This window comes from Aegilops tauschii, chromosome 5, assembly GCF_002575655.3.
Source record: "Aegilops tauschii subsp. strangulata cultivar AL8/78 chromosome 5, Aet v6.0, whole genome shotgun sequence".
NCBI lineage: Eukaryota > Viridiplantae > Streptophyta > Magnoliopsida > Poales > Poaceae > Aegilops > Aegilops tauschii.
The window spans coordinates 241,520,389-241,534,599 of record NC_053039.3 but is presented as its reverse complement, the minus strand read 5'-3'; the positions used below and the strand labels follow the sequence as shown (position 1 = coordinate 241,534,599).

At 48.2% G+C, this 14,211-nt stretch overlaps 1 protein-coding gene across 1 annotated transcript; it reads left to right on the top strand.

The window, feature by feature from the left end:
• Positions 1 to 8,002: 8,002 nt before the first annotated feature.
• Positions 8,003 to 8,872, top strand: LOC109743398 (probable calcium-binding protein CML35). Its single transcript, XM_020302486.4, has one exon. The coding sequence runs from the start codon at positions 8,112 to 8,114 to the stop codon at positions 8,661 to 8,663; it is 552 nt and encodes a 183-aa protein (XP_020158075.1). The 5' UTR covers positions 8,003 to 8,111; the 3' UTR covers positions 8,664 to 8,872.
• The last annotated feature ends 5,339 nt before the right edge of the window (positions 8,873 to 14,211 follow it).

The following is a 14,211-nucleotide window of genomic DNA, read 5'->3' as shown; positions in this document are numbered from 1 at the left end:
GGCTTTTCCGCTGCATAAAGATCAAAATATCAGTACAAATATAGGAATTGAAATGAATATAGGATAAAGTAAATTATCATTACCCTGGAGCGGTCTTAAAAGCCGGCATGTTGGACTGGAGTGAGTCGCCGGAGGAAGGTGAAGTTTCCTGATAATTTGAGTCAGAGGAGTTGAGTGGTTGATGAGTGAGACCCGCCAAAGGATAAAAAGGAGTTAAGTCGGAGGTGACCTCATTCCGGCGCTTTCTTCGTGTATTTGGTAAGCCGGAGGAGAGTTCTACGTCCTTGCTGGTCCGGGTCTGCCTCCGGCTCTCATGAATCTATCGCTTCAAAAGAAATTGAGGATCATGATAAGCTAAAGGATGTGAAAATCTTACTTTCCGGGTTACTCTTCGGTTTTTCTGTCTTGGCAAAGGCTCGGAGTCGGAGGAAATAATAGTTATCTCTTCATCCACTCTGTGACTCGTTCCCGTATCCTCTTATGATAATCAGTGTCAATAAGGTGGTTAAAAAAGGAGCCTAGAGAGTCAAGAGCTACCTCCGACTCAGAGGTGTCTTCTAGTCGAAGCAAGTCTGAGGCGCTGGTTTTATTTTCTTTCTTCTTGGTGGTCTTCTTTGCGTTTTTCCTAGCGGCCTTCTTGGCAGCCCTGGCCTTCTTAGCAGCCTCATGGTCATATTCTGCTTTCCAGAATTCCGACTTAGCCTGCAGAGGTGGTCAAAAGTTGAGTTAACCAGATAGTCAAATAATGAGGTGAAGATATAGTAAGGTTTAGAGACTTACATCTGGTGGCGGGTTAAGCTTGCTGAAAGGAGCCAGGCCCACTTTGACACAGTCCTCCAGGTATTCATTTAGAAGAGACTTCACCATTTCATTGATTGCTTCTTCAGACAATGGTTCGGAGCTGTGGCGCAGTGAATCTGTTGCATCACCACTGTAGGTAGCCATTAAGCCGGTGCGACGACTCAACGGGATGATCCACCAAGAAACCCAGCACCTGACTAAATCAACACCAGTTAGTCCGTTTCCTAGCAGAGCTTTGATTTTCACGATGGTATGTACAATCTTCTTCCGTTCAGTGGCAGAGAGCTTTTCCGGAAGATTATGTTTGGGGTCCAGGCGCTCAACACGATAACCCGGTAGAGGATTCTCATCAGCCGGAGAAGTGTCCTTGCAGTAAAACCACGTCTAATTCCAGTCTTTAGGGTGACTCGGCAGCATGGGTAAGGAAAGATGGCGTCTCTGCGATGTTGAATCGAGATTCCGCCTAGTTCCAAGCTAGGACCATTGGTGAATTCAGTCTGGCAGTTTAAGTAAAAATACTCTCGAAAGAGCTCAACACTGGGCTCCTCTTGGAGATACACCTCACAAGAAGACTTGAAAATTGCAAATATTTGACACAGAATTGGGTCCGATGTCTTGAGGGTGGAGCTGGAAGAAGTGCAACACGTCTCGAAAGAACTTAGAGGCGGGTGGTGAGAAGCCCCGGTTCATGTGGTCAGTAAAAATAATTACTTCACCGTCTTTCGGTTGAGGTTTTTCTTCGCCCGGGTTAGGAGCACGATAGTGCATCATGCTCTTGGCGGGTAAATATCCGTTTTTGAAGAAATCCTTGAGAGTGTTCCCGGTGACAATGGAAGGGACCCAATTGCATGTGTACACTGTTTTAGGCGGCATTGTGGAAGAAAACCTAAAGGAAAGAAAAAATTGTCAGCTCAAGTTAATTGGTGAAATCATAGTTTTAAGTACTGACAGTATACATTCAGGATGGCGGCTTACAAAGGGGCCTAATGGTATATGACTAAATTATGTCAGGTTACGTAAACCGCCATGAGCAGTGCAAATTATTTAAGCCACCATGATGAGTAGGATGATGTCTGTTGAGCATTTCAATTTAAGTCGGCAATTTGAGCCGCCATGGCTGGATGGATCTAACGAATGCAGTTTTTGCCTAAGTGTTACATAAACAAGTTTCACAGGCTGCAGCTATTATTTTGGATCAACGGCTATTCAGGAAAAGAAAAATAAATCTAGACCTAAAAACCAGTACAGATGAGTTCATGAGATTTCACAAGATTTTCTTTCCAGGAAAGGGGATCTATTGATATCAAAAGTGAAAGTAAAACAGCTACCGCGTTGGTTGAACACCGTTTTCAGATCAAAGAAGCTCGCGGTAAAGCCTGGAAGATGAACTACGATGAACTACGAAGAACACAGAGAAACTCGCAAACCCTAATGCAGATCTGAGGTATGGGAAGGCAGAAATTTACAGCTGCAGATCTATTGCTGAGGGTCGCCGCCGTTCTCTGGATCGACTCAGGTTGATGCAGCGGCCGAGGTTGAGGAAGACGAGGTGCTCTGCGGCGGCGGCGGAGCTCGAGCAGCAGAAGGGTTGCAAGAGGAAGAAGACGCTGGAAAGGGGGAGAATGAGGAGAGACCGGTCGTGCCTATTTATAAGGAAAGACTCTTAAGTGGGCGCGAAAAACGAGGAGGCCGAAAATATGATTATCCAGCTACCAGGACACCTCGATTCTCAGGATGGTCATTAAGATAAAGATCCGTTGAGATACGTTGGATAAAGTGTGAAATAATGGCAGATGACGTCATGGCGGGTTATAACAAATCCAGAAGATGACGTCATGGCGGGTTACAAATTCTCGCACAATGAAGAGCAGAAGATTTTTAATAAGTGTTGAAGATTGACATGAACCGGTTCAAATCAATATGGGGCCTAATATTGGGGATATAAATATTAGGTATGACCCACCCAGGAGGGGCCGGGTTATACCTATGACGATTCTTGAAGCCCAAGACAACTCTGGAAGATGGCGGTTCAGTTAAGGGCCCAAGGCCCAAAGGCGACTCAAGGCCCGTAGAGATAAACCGCCATATGTACATAACTTGTATTGTAAGGCAGGGATAGTTAGAGACCGAGCCAGACACTGTTTATGAGCCGGCCGGGACTCTGTGAGCCGCCGGGCGTCGACCTGTGTATATAAAGGGACGACCCGACGGCGGTTCAGGGCAAGTAAAATCAGATCGAAAGCTAGGTCAAGCGGAGTCGCTCCCTAGTAATCGAAACATAAGCAATACCACCTCAAACTGGATTAGGCCTTTACCTTCACCGCAAGGGGCCGAACCAGTATAAACTCTCGTGTCCTTTGTCCCGTTTTAATCCCTTTAAGCTTCCTAGTTGCGATGGCTCCACGATTAAGTCCTTTCACTAGGACATCTGCCGTGACAATTCCACGACAACCCCCCTTGACAAAAGTCTTGATCTGCTGCCTCCAAGCTGGATCAAAACCTTTCATATGCAATGCTGCTGCAAACATGACAATTAACTTTATGGCACGCCTTCTCGAAATCCATTTATGATAACTTCGTAAAGTTTCATCGAATGAATTTCATGTAGAACGAATACACCCTCCAGTATATGACATCCTGGTATGAAAGCAGTTTGAGTAGGGAGAATCAACGTGTGAGCAAGCTTGGTTAGTTGATTTGTACCCACTTCGGTAAAAATCTTGAAGCTAACATTTAGTAAGCAAATAGGCCTGAACTGCTCGATTCTCACCGCCTCTTCCTTATTAGGCAATAAAGTAATTAATAGTCCCAAAATTGAGCTTACACAACTGAAGCGCACCACTAAACAAATCCCGAAACATAGGCATTAGACCCACTTAACTGTTCCCCAGCATCACCCCTATAAAATGCTGTCGGGAACCCATCTGAGCCAGGTGCCTTATTATTCTTCATGTGTAAAATAAACTCATATACCTCCTTCTCAGTAAAGGGAGTGGTCAACACATCATGTTTCCTCCGGACATAACTTCAAAATATCCCCCATTGGCCCCTCGTTCATCGACACAACATTTGACACCGAGGCACCAAAGAGCTTCTTATAAAAATCAGAGATGTACAACTTCAGGTTCTCTTGACCTACAATCATACCCTCATTTTGCTCAAGTTGGATAATTCTTTTCTTTCTATGTTTTTCATTCGCAATTAGATGGAAAAACAGAGTGCTATTGTCTCCCTCCTTGACACCTTTTACTTTATCACTCTAGGCCCATTTAATCTATTCCTCTCTCAATAGCTTAGACCCTCCTCCGCTTCTCGCTTGGTCGCACATTTTGCCACGAGGAGAGGTGCCGCTTCAGCTTTGATGTCAAGCTTATTAATAAGTCGAAGAAGCCTTTCTTTTTCAAGTTGTAGATCCCACTGTCATTCTTAGCCCAATCCGCAAGAATTGTCTAAGATGCCTGGTTTTATACTGCCATCGGTCAATATTAGAAACCCCTCTACTTTCTTTAGCCCATTCTGTTGCCGTCAACTCCAGAAACTCTTCTCTTTCAAACCACGATAGTTCGAAAGAGAAGACCATCTTGTTCCCCACGAGCCGCCTCACCCGAGTCAACGAGTAGAGGAGTATGGTCAGACAATCCGCTTTGTAACGCATGCACAGTTACTAGAGTGAATTTTTTGTTCCCACTCCACACTAGCCAAAACACGGCCCAATTTTTATACTTCGGAACCTCGAAATTGTTTGCCCAAGTATATTGTCTACCTATGAGAGCTATCTCACCCAGGTCCAGATTCTCAATAATTGCATTGAACATAAATGGTTAGCGACCATCAGAGTTATCATTATTTTTCTCCTCCCTCCTACGAATAATATTAAAATCCCCTCCCACTCCACAAATACAAACTAATTCCGAAAGGAATTCAGATTTTGAACTCTGGTTGAGCTGCTCCATAGACGGCAACCATGTCAGTCGAAGCTGTCAACTTTGGAACGCACATGAAATTTGACAGCATAATCACCCACCACCGTCTTTCTTACTCGAGTGATGCCTTGTTCACCGCAAGTAAGATCCCTCGAGATCTCCCTCAAGGCAGGAAGCAGCCAAACCACCCGAAATAGTGACAAAAAATTGAGAAGTAAAGTTTGACCTACCGGTTTCTAACAAAGCGATAAAATCCAACTTTTGTTCCCTAGCCGTTTTCTTTAAGAATTTCGTTTAGCCAAGTCTAGAAGACCTCTTCTATTCCAAAAGATGCTTCTCACATCTTAAAATATAACTTTGAACCTATGCACAACAGATAGATCGTATTGTTTTCGCTTATGAGTACGCACCACCTTTGCCAAAGGTTTTGGATGGCCCGCACGACCTTCGTTTCCCTCATCGTCCCTACTAAAACATGAAACATCCTTATGGTCTTTGGTTCCAAAACATTGGCAGGAGCAAGAGAAAAAAAAATTAAGGGCTTGCGTACGATTTTACAGAAAAAAACACGTCGTCTTCCTGTTTGAATCTTTGTTTTAGCGTGCCATGCTAGGCCGTCCTGTTTGAGAGTGTTCCTTGGTTTAGCGGCAGTTGGATGATGACTACGCCTGACAAAGAAAGCACCTAGGCTAACTTCTTTTTAACGCGGTACAATCAACACATTCAGCATTATGAACGCACGCGTGTACACCCACCCACGAGCATCAATGTCAGGTCTAAGATTTAAATCTTGGTGGACAGGTACAACCACAAAGGACCTAGACCAGTTCGCAGCACCTAGGCTAACTAATCTCGTGCTTTGCACTAAATTATGAGTATTGTACTGTTGTACACAAAGCAGTGTCGCTTGCCTTTGAAACCTGCATCGATTTTGAACCATGCATGGCACGCACGGTAGACTGATCACGCATATATAAAGTTGGTCTGGCGTGACCCCGGAAGAAGAGCGAAAACCACGCGGCGGAGGAGACAACCCGATAGGACTTTGCTTTCGTTGTTTTCGAGGCGCTTCCGACGTGACCCGGCCGAAATTCCTTCCCAGTTTCCTGACGAACCAACTCGACCGGATTCAGGGGTCGGCGCTGCCCGCCAACAGAGGAAGTTTCGCTGCGCCTTCCTCGCCAACCGAACCCGTCACGCATCTCGTCCTCCGTCGAGGAGGTCATACTACACACATACTCCCTCAGTTCGAAAAAGATTCCTTAAATTAATGTATTTAACATCAAATTAGTGATAGATACATCCATTTGAGAAACAAGTTTGGCACAAGTTTTTTCAGACGAAGGGAGTACTAAACATATGATGTGCCGACTTGATGGTATGAAGGCATACGTGCGCCCACAACTGATCTGAGTCTGATTTTTGCATGGTCTACGTGTTCCTATCTAGTTTACCCGCGAAAAGAAAAGTAGAAAACAGTTTTGATACCGCCTCTATATTTTGTGTTGTCAGCTTCAGACTACAAAATCTAGGTTACAAAAACTAAATCAAAATAATAATAATCTAGATAACAATGTTGTTTAGACGTAAACTTTACCTATACATGGATTAAACTTTAAGAGTCGTTCACTATTGCAATTTAGAAAAAACGATAATTTTAGTTGACGGTTCCAATTTGTTTTGAGTTTTGTGGTCTGTGACTAGAAATCCACCTTTCTCCTTTTACATCTCAATATAAAGAAATCTCAATATAAAGAAATGGTTTTTATAAGCAATGTATGTTTTAAGATAGAATCCATCGAGGAGAATAATCGAACCTGGATCAAACAAAGCAGAAATATATTTTTTTGAAAAAATATTAAAATAGGTAAGTAGAATTATCAACACAGCCGGAGTCACCAGGCAGGAAACTTTGTTGCATGCTACAAATTTCTACGCTAGGGAGCCCAACAAAGACTAACCACCATTAGCAATAGAGTGTCATAGTCATCATTATCAACACCGTCGTTCAAATCTATGAACCGACCACCTATTACTCAAAATCTACCGGCCACACCGGCCACACTACCTCACACCTATCAAAATGCATCCCAACATGGCCCGTCGATGCAATAACAACTGTGGGCAAGGCCGATAGAGTAACCAATCCAAACACTATCACCAAACCAGGGGCCACTAGGAGGCGAGGTAGACTAGGGAGAAGGTTGCTATGGACGACACCCATATCTCGGTAGGATCAGCCATGATGACAACTCCCGCACCACGAGTGTCTCCCACACAAGCCACATCACTGTCCTCATAGCCGACATAACAAACCACCACCAGCAGATAGGGTGTCAACATGCCCACCACCTAGAGCTATCGCTATGAAGGTTGAGAAGTCAACCTTACGCGTCTTGCACCGAGAGGAACTACATATGCGTAGCTGGTCAGCCTCGCTGTTGTGCCAACGCTCCTCCACAACTAGCACACCATCCTCTCGCTAACGATCACCCACGCAAAGACGAATACTACACATCTCCCATCTGTGCGACTAGGCGAGGCCACTCACATCAGATCTAGCGTAGAGGCGGTCAACAATGACTGTGCACTAACCCCCTTGGCTAGATCTAGTGGCGTGACAATGCCTTCTCATGTCATCGCGAGGTCCGACCTCAGCCCACGACACTAGCTAGCAATGGCCGAGTACAACAGTGACAACTGTGACACCTGACTCTAAAAGGAGTGGCATCTCCATCAACCTGCTAGACCACCAACACTAGATTTAGGCCAAGCTCAAAATTGCAGCAGTAGGTTGGGAAGGCTTCACAGTGGGCACAAAAGAGTTAGTCCATGTCCACTGGCCGGTGACGGCAGCAAAAAAACCCTAGTTGCCACTTGCCACGCGATGGCGACGTGAAAATCTCCATTAATCTCATCGTAAGATTGGATGCGATTCGAAATTAAAAAAAAAATCTACATTGAATAACTAGCGGGGAGTCTGCATGATTAGTGTTGTCTTCGTTTTCGCATTTGATATGTATCTGGTCATTTTCGACGAAGAGGGTTTAGCTAAATTTAACTAAACCTTCCATGATTTGTCCACCTCTCACCTTCATGACACTGTTAAAATTTAGACTAAATTGGTAAGTATGTTTCATGCAAACGAATGAAAGAAGCCTTCAAAGCGGAGGAGGCGAATAAATCGCAGGAAAGGTAGGTCCGGGCGAACCAGTACGTTTTTCCCGCGCGAAGCTTCCTCGAAGCTCACCTCCTTCGCGTCTGCGATGACCCTTATAATTCTCCCCCGGCCGTCTACTCTTCCGCAGCTCCGCCACCGTCCCCGTCTTCCTCTCTCCCTCCTCCTGGTCCACTCTTTCCCGAGATACGTACGAGCCCAGGACAGCCATGAAGTTCTTCGGTTCCTCCACGTCCAAGAAGGAGAACAAGGGGAAGAAGAGATCCAAAAGGAGCGGCAACGGCGGCTCCTTCGCCTCGACCGCGTCGTCGTCGGCATCAGATGACCAGTCTGTTACAACGCCGAGATCCGTCCTGCCGTCGTCTTCGGGGCCGGCGGTACCGTCCGGCTCCGGGACGACCAAGAAACCGACCCTGGTCGCCGTGACGCGGCTGGAGCTGGAGGTGGCGCTGCGTACAGTCGTGTCGACCGCGGAGGAGCTGGCCGCGATGCTCGCCGAGGCGGAGGCCGGCCTCGCGCTTGAGGGGATCGTGGCCGCGGAGGCCGCGGACGAGGGCGAGCTGAGGGACACATTTGCGGTGTTTGACGCTGACGGGGACGGGAGGATCTCCGCCGAGGAGCTCCGTGCCGTGTTGGCCTCCCTCGGCGACGAGCGGTGTTCCGTTGAGGACTGCCGCCGCATGATCGGCGGCGTCGACACCGACGGCGACGGCTTCGTCTGCTTCAACGAGTTTACGCGCATGATGATGCTTGCGCCGTGAATTATTGATGATACGTGTCCCTATCTAAATTATACTAGCAGCCTAGCTACCGTTGTTCGTTCATTATTAGTGAGTAAATTAGGTTTTGTTCTTGATTTTCGATGTGGATGTGTACTCATGGTGATGAAATCACTCGACCGGCCAACTAATCACGACGAAGAGGCCAAAAAGAATGTTAAGGTATGCTTGATTTGCAACTTTCTCCAAAACATCGGAATTTAGGGGTCAAATTGAGGCGTGTTACCATACCTCAAGAATTTTCGATCCAAGCATGGATCATCATAAAAGTAATATACAATAATTTTGTTAGAGCATTATGCGTTTGTCCTAGTCCACATCTAAATAAAACAATTTCTTTTATAAGATTTTTTGAGAGGATAACTTCCAATCTATTTATCAACTGTCAAGGTAGTACAAAGAACAGCAGAAGTAAAAAATACATCTAGTTCCGTAGTCCAGCATAGTTGTAAATCTAGAGCCGGGTAAATCTTGTTGTAATAGACAGTCAGGAAGTTGTTGTGCTAAGACCCCATAGAACCAGCGCACCACAACAATAACCGCCACCGATGAAGAGAAGCATAGATTGGAAGGATCCAACCTATAGACAGACACAAACGAAGAAAGACAAGATCCACATGGATCCATCGAAGACAAACGCCGACCGAATCATGCGAGATCCACCGGAGACATACCTCTACACACCTCCAACGTTGGTAGAAACACCACCAGGATGGGATAAGATGCAGATAATCTTATTCCATCTTCAGAGAGCTGCCGGCGCCTCGCCTCTCTCAGCAGGACACAAACTCTAACAAAACTAAAAAAAGTAAGAAAAAACGAAGCCCTCTCACTGATAAGGGTCGGGATCCACCACACCTCCATGGCTCCCTAAGACCATAGACGACGAGGTAGACCGGTGGCGGCACCGGCAGAAGGCACAAGAAACCATAGCCAAAGGGTCCTTTTTCTTTCCGTGGAAGAAAGAAAACGATCAGGGGTAATTTCTTTTACCCAAATTCTAAAAAGTGCATATGCACTATTTAGACAGATCGAGCGGCCGGCTCCTGGCCGCTCGATGTCGCTCGTATCGTCGTGCGCGTGCCTAGGTGTTATCTAGTCGGGGCTCCTCCCACCTCGTGCTCCATTCTCCTCCCGACCACGCCCACCTTCTCCTTCAAGTGCCCCCGCTGCCCCCGCACACCACCAAATCTCCAGCCCCTGGGTGCCCTCCATGCTCTCAACCACCCCCTCAGTCGATCCTATCTGTCGCAGCTGCTGGTCGCAGATTGAGCTCCAGGGCCAAGTCCTGCATCAATATAGCTACAGTGCCAGAGAAAGACAGGACGAATCTGCCGTGGCTAGAGGTGGAAGGTGAGATCGACGGTGGGCATGCAAGGTGGGGAAATGGGATCACAGGGTGGGGTGGACGAGCGGGGAGCAGGGGACTACCGCCACCGGCTTCGTTTTGAAGGAGAATGGATTCGTTTAGAAGGAGAAGGGAGCCGGCTCAGATGTGAGGGAGAGAAGGGCCCGTTGGCAACCATGGTGGCGCGTGAGAATTGAGAGGGAGAAGGACCCCCTGTCGATGGCAGGAGGATTCACTATCCGGGCTAGTGCTGTACATGAACGCTATGAACGCCGTTGTGGTTCACCGTTCATGAAAGGATTGTCCCACGATTTTCTTACTCATTTTATAGAACGGACCTTTGGAGAGATAATGGAGATAGACTAGGGTGGGGTAGGGTTTTCTATGCTTGGTTTGACCACATGGCTATGATTTTGTTTATAGTGTTATAAGAGCATCTCTAAAAAACTTTGTATATCAGCGACCCATATATCACGGATAAGGATCGAGAAATCAGAGGTTTGGCATCCATAGTTGTAATTGCACACATAGTGGTTCTACTTGGCACATGCATGGCCACAGAGTTGCACAATCTGGTCCGCATAGTCGCATATGAATTGTCGTGGGAGGTTCTCACGCCCCGCCGCGAAGTTGCACACTTTCGTCGGGGCAGTCGCACATGCATGGCAACAGAGTTGCACAATCTGGTTCGCATAGTTGCACATGAATTATCGTGGGAGGTTCTCATGCCAGGCGGCGGAGTTGCACACTCTCGTCGGCATAGTCGCACACGCATGGACACAGAGTTGCACAATCTTGTCCGCATAATCGCACATGAATTTTCGTGGGAGGTGCTCACACATGACCGCAGAGTTGCACACTTTTGTCGGCACAGTCACACATGCATGGCCACAGAGTTGCACGATCTCGTCCGCATAGCCGCACATGAATTGTCGTGGGAGCTGCTCACGTCCGGCCGCGGAGTTGCACACTCTCGTCGGTGTAGTCGCAGATGCATGGCCACAGAGTTGCACAATCTCGTGCGCATAATCGCACATAAATTGTCATGGGAGGTGCTCACGCATGGCCGTGGGTTGCACACTCTCGTCGGCGCAGTCGCACATGCATGGTCAGAGAGTTGCACAATCTCGTTCGCATAGTCGCACATGAATTGTTATGGGAGGTGCTCATGCATGGCCGCGGAGTTGCACACTCTCGTCGGCACAGTCGCATATGCATGGCCACATAGTTGCACAATCTCGCCCGCATAGTCACACATGAATTGTTGTGGGAGGTGCTCACGCATGGCCACGGAGTTGCACACTCTCGTCGGCACAATCGCACATACATGGCCATGGAGTTGCACAATCTCGTCCGCGTAGTCGCACATGAGTTTTTGTTGCCCGGCCGTGGAGTTGCACACTCTCGTCGGCATAGTCGCACATGCATGGCCGCGGGGCTGTGCACACGCGGCGACTACCTGGCAGTTGGCCAGGGCATCAGGACAGCAGACGAAATTGCACATTTCACTATTAGAGAGTAGTATGGGGTGGTGCCATTAATGGAAATTGCATGTCCACAGTTATAGGAAAAAATTGCGCATCGACTATCAGCTAGTTGCACATCGACGGCTAAACAGTTGCACCAAACGGGGAATAAATTGTACACAAAAAATTTCATCGAAACCTACCCATGCGGGATCTAGTTTCAGAGAGCACGTCGCGAGGGTTCCAACGATGAAAACGGATATCAATTCTGACACGCGGTTCAAAAGTTATGGTTTTTCTAAAAATTCAAACCTCGAATTAAATCCGTTCACACTTTTTTCCTTTTTCTATGTGCACAAGTATTTTCCAATTTTCTTAGACTAGGAGGAACAAATCATTTCCTTTTATAGACTAATAAAGACCAGACTTTTTCATATTTGGCCGGCCGCTCCAGAACGTTACGGAGCAGCCAGGCACTCTGTAGACGCGTCCTTTCTTTTATGAGACCGAGCACAAAGAAACATTGGTGTAGAATTCCACATGAAGTATGCTAGTTCATTTTATATCCTACAAATGATCAAGCTTTACAAAAGAATTCATAAAATATATAATTCTCATGCAAGGGTATTTCAACGCCGACCCTCAAACCGCCCGTTGTCTGAACCATGGAAGCCATCCAACGCGATCCTATATCGGTCCGCGGCATCTAGATGTACTTTTTCCCACAAATCGGAGACAAACGTGGGGGGCTTTGTGAGCGTTTGGACGCAACCCGTGCCCGGTTCTGACCGCCCTGGCCCCCAAACACCCTCCCTCACCCGCGCGCGCTTCCCGCCAGAAACGGTCAATGCCGCTCCAGAGTGTCAATGCCCGCATTCATGCCCGGGCAGAGCAGACGCGCCCGCTCATTGGGGCGGGCATTGAAGCACCGCGTCGGCCGAGAGAGTGCCGCCCGCATCGCTTCTCGGTGTAGGCGACTGCTCCGCGTTCAAATTGGCACGACGGCCGCACGTCCATCCGTCTGTCACCCACATTAGTGACACGCAGTTGCCTAGGTGGTTACTCCGGAGCCACCCGTCCGTCCTTCTGCCGTCCACCATTGCTATATAAACTTCTACCCTGGCCATAGGCGCAGTCATCCACCTTTGGTCCCTCTCCGCACCACTCCCACAACGAATTCCTCCTCCGCCAAAGCTCTTTGGGATGGGCTGACACTAGACCAGAAGGAGATGACCGCCATTACTGCCGGCTGGCTTGCAGGCGGGCAGCCGAAGGATGATGACGTCCCAATGGAGGACGCGGCCGCCGACGAGCCAGCACCACCCTCCTCCTCCTTCGCGCCACCCTCACCAGCGCATTGGACAATGACCATTGGCGAGACCCGTGCCCATTACATGGACATGGAGGCGGGAGGACTGGGAGAGAGCAGTTCCAGGAGGCGCAGGCCGACGCGATCCCACAACCACCAGCTCCTTCAGGAGCACCCGCGGGCGGAGGAGAAGCTCGTCGCCGGCAGTTCGATCGCGCCGGACGCGGACCTGGTGGAGCAGGCGGCATTGCTCGACTCCTACCGCTCCGCCCGCGAGATACGCATCGGCCGATGGCGGTACCGCCAACAGGCGGTGGAGGTTGCGTCCACCTAAAAGGAGTGCGACGAGGCAGTGTTTGGTGAGACCAAAGACGAGGTGGAGGACATCGCCGGCTCCACCGAGGCCGCGCCCCGCCACCACGACCACGAAGCAGGCACGTCCGCAGGCACCGCCAGCAGCCAGGAAGAGTAGTGCACGGTAGGACGTTGCCGCTCGGGTCCCAAGAAGGCCACCGCTCCTCCCCTCCCATCGATGCCAAGCTTGGTGGGCTCAAGATTGGTGGCCGATTAGCCGCTTGGCGACGACGTGGAGGCGGGCAGGTTTACTTCCCGGGTCTCCGGAGGCGGAGCTGGAGAAGGCGAAGCTTCAGTCTCGGGGCTCATAGCCGGACACGAGGAACGGGCGCTGATGACCATTTAGAGTAGGCATTAATTATACCTTCAGAGCCGGAATAATACCACTTAGTTAATGTAAATGTAATGAAATCCATCATGTTTATATGAAATCCGGCCGCGTTTGAATGAATTTCGTCATGTTAGTTTGAATTGCTGGCCGGATGTATGCGGGCAGCGTTGGATGACGGCCTCCTGCATCCGTGTCCGCGGACGGATGCAGGAGAAAATTTGCGGGTTCCCGTTGGAGATACCCAAATCCTTAGAATCAGGTCCTTAACTTTTCTAAGTTTTGCTCATAAAATATACTTTGCCTCTTGGAAGCGGACGCGCTGATGTCTACTACACAACCTTTTTCTTGTACACGTTGTTGGGCCTCCAAGTGCAGAGGTTTGTAGGATAGTAGCAAATTTCCCTCAAGTGGATGACCTAAGGTTTATCAATCCGTGGGAGGCGTAAGATGAAGATGGTCTCTCTCAAACAACCCTGCAACCAAATAACAAAGAGTCTCTTGTGTCCCCAACACACCCAATACAATGCTAAATTGTATAGATGCACTAGTTCAGCAAAGAGATGGTGATACAAGTGCAATATGGATGGTAGATATAGGTTTTTGTAATCTGAAAATATAAAAACAGCAAGGTAACCAATGATAAAAGTGAGCACAAACGGTATTGCAATGCTTCGAAACAAGGCCTAGGGTTCATAGTTTCACTAGTGCAAGTTCTCTCAACA

Coding starts and splice junctions, on each gene's coding strand:
- LOC109743398 (XM_020302486.4), top strand. CDS start 8,112: ATGAAGTTCTTCGGTTCCTCCACGTCCAAGAAGGAGAACAAGGGGAAG.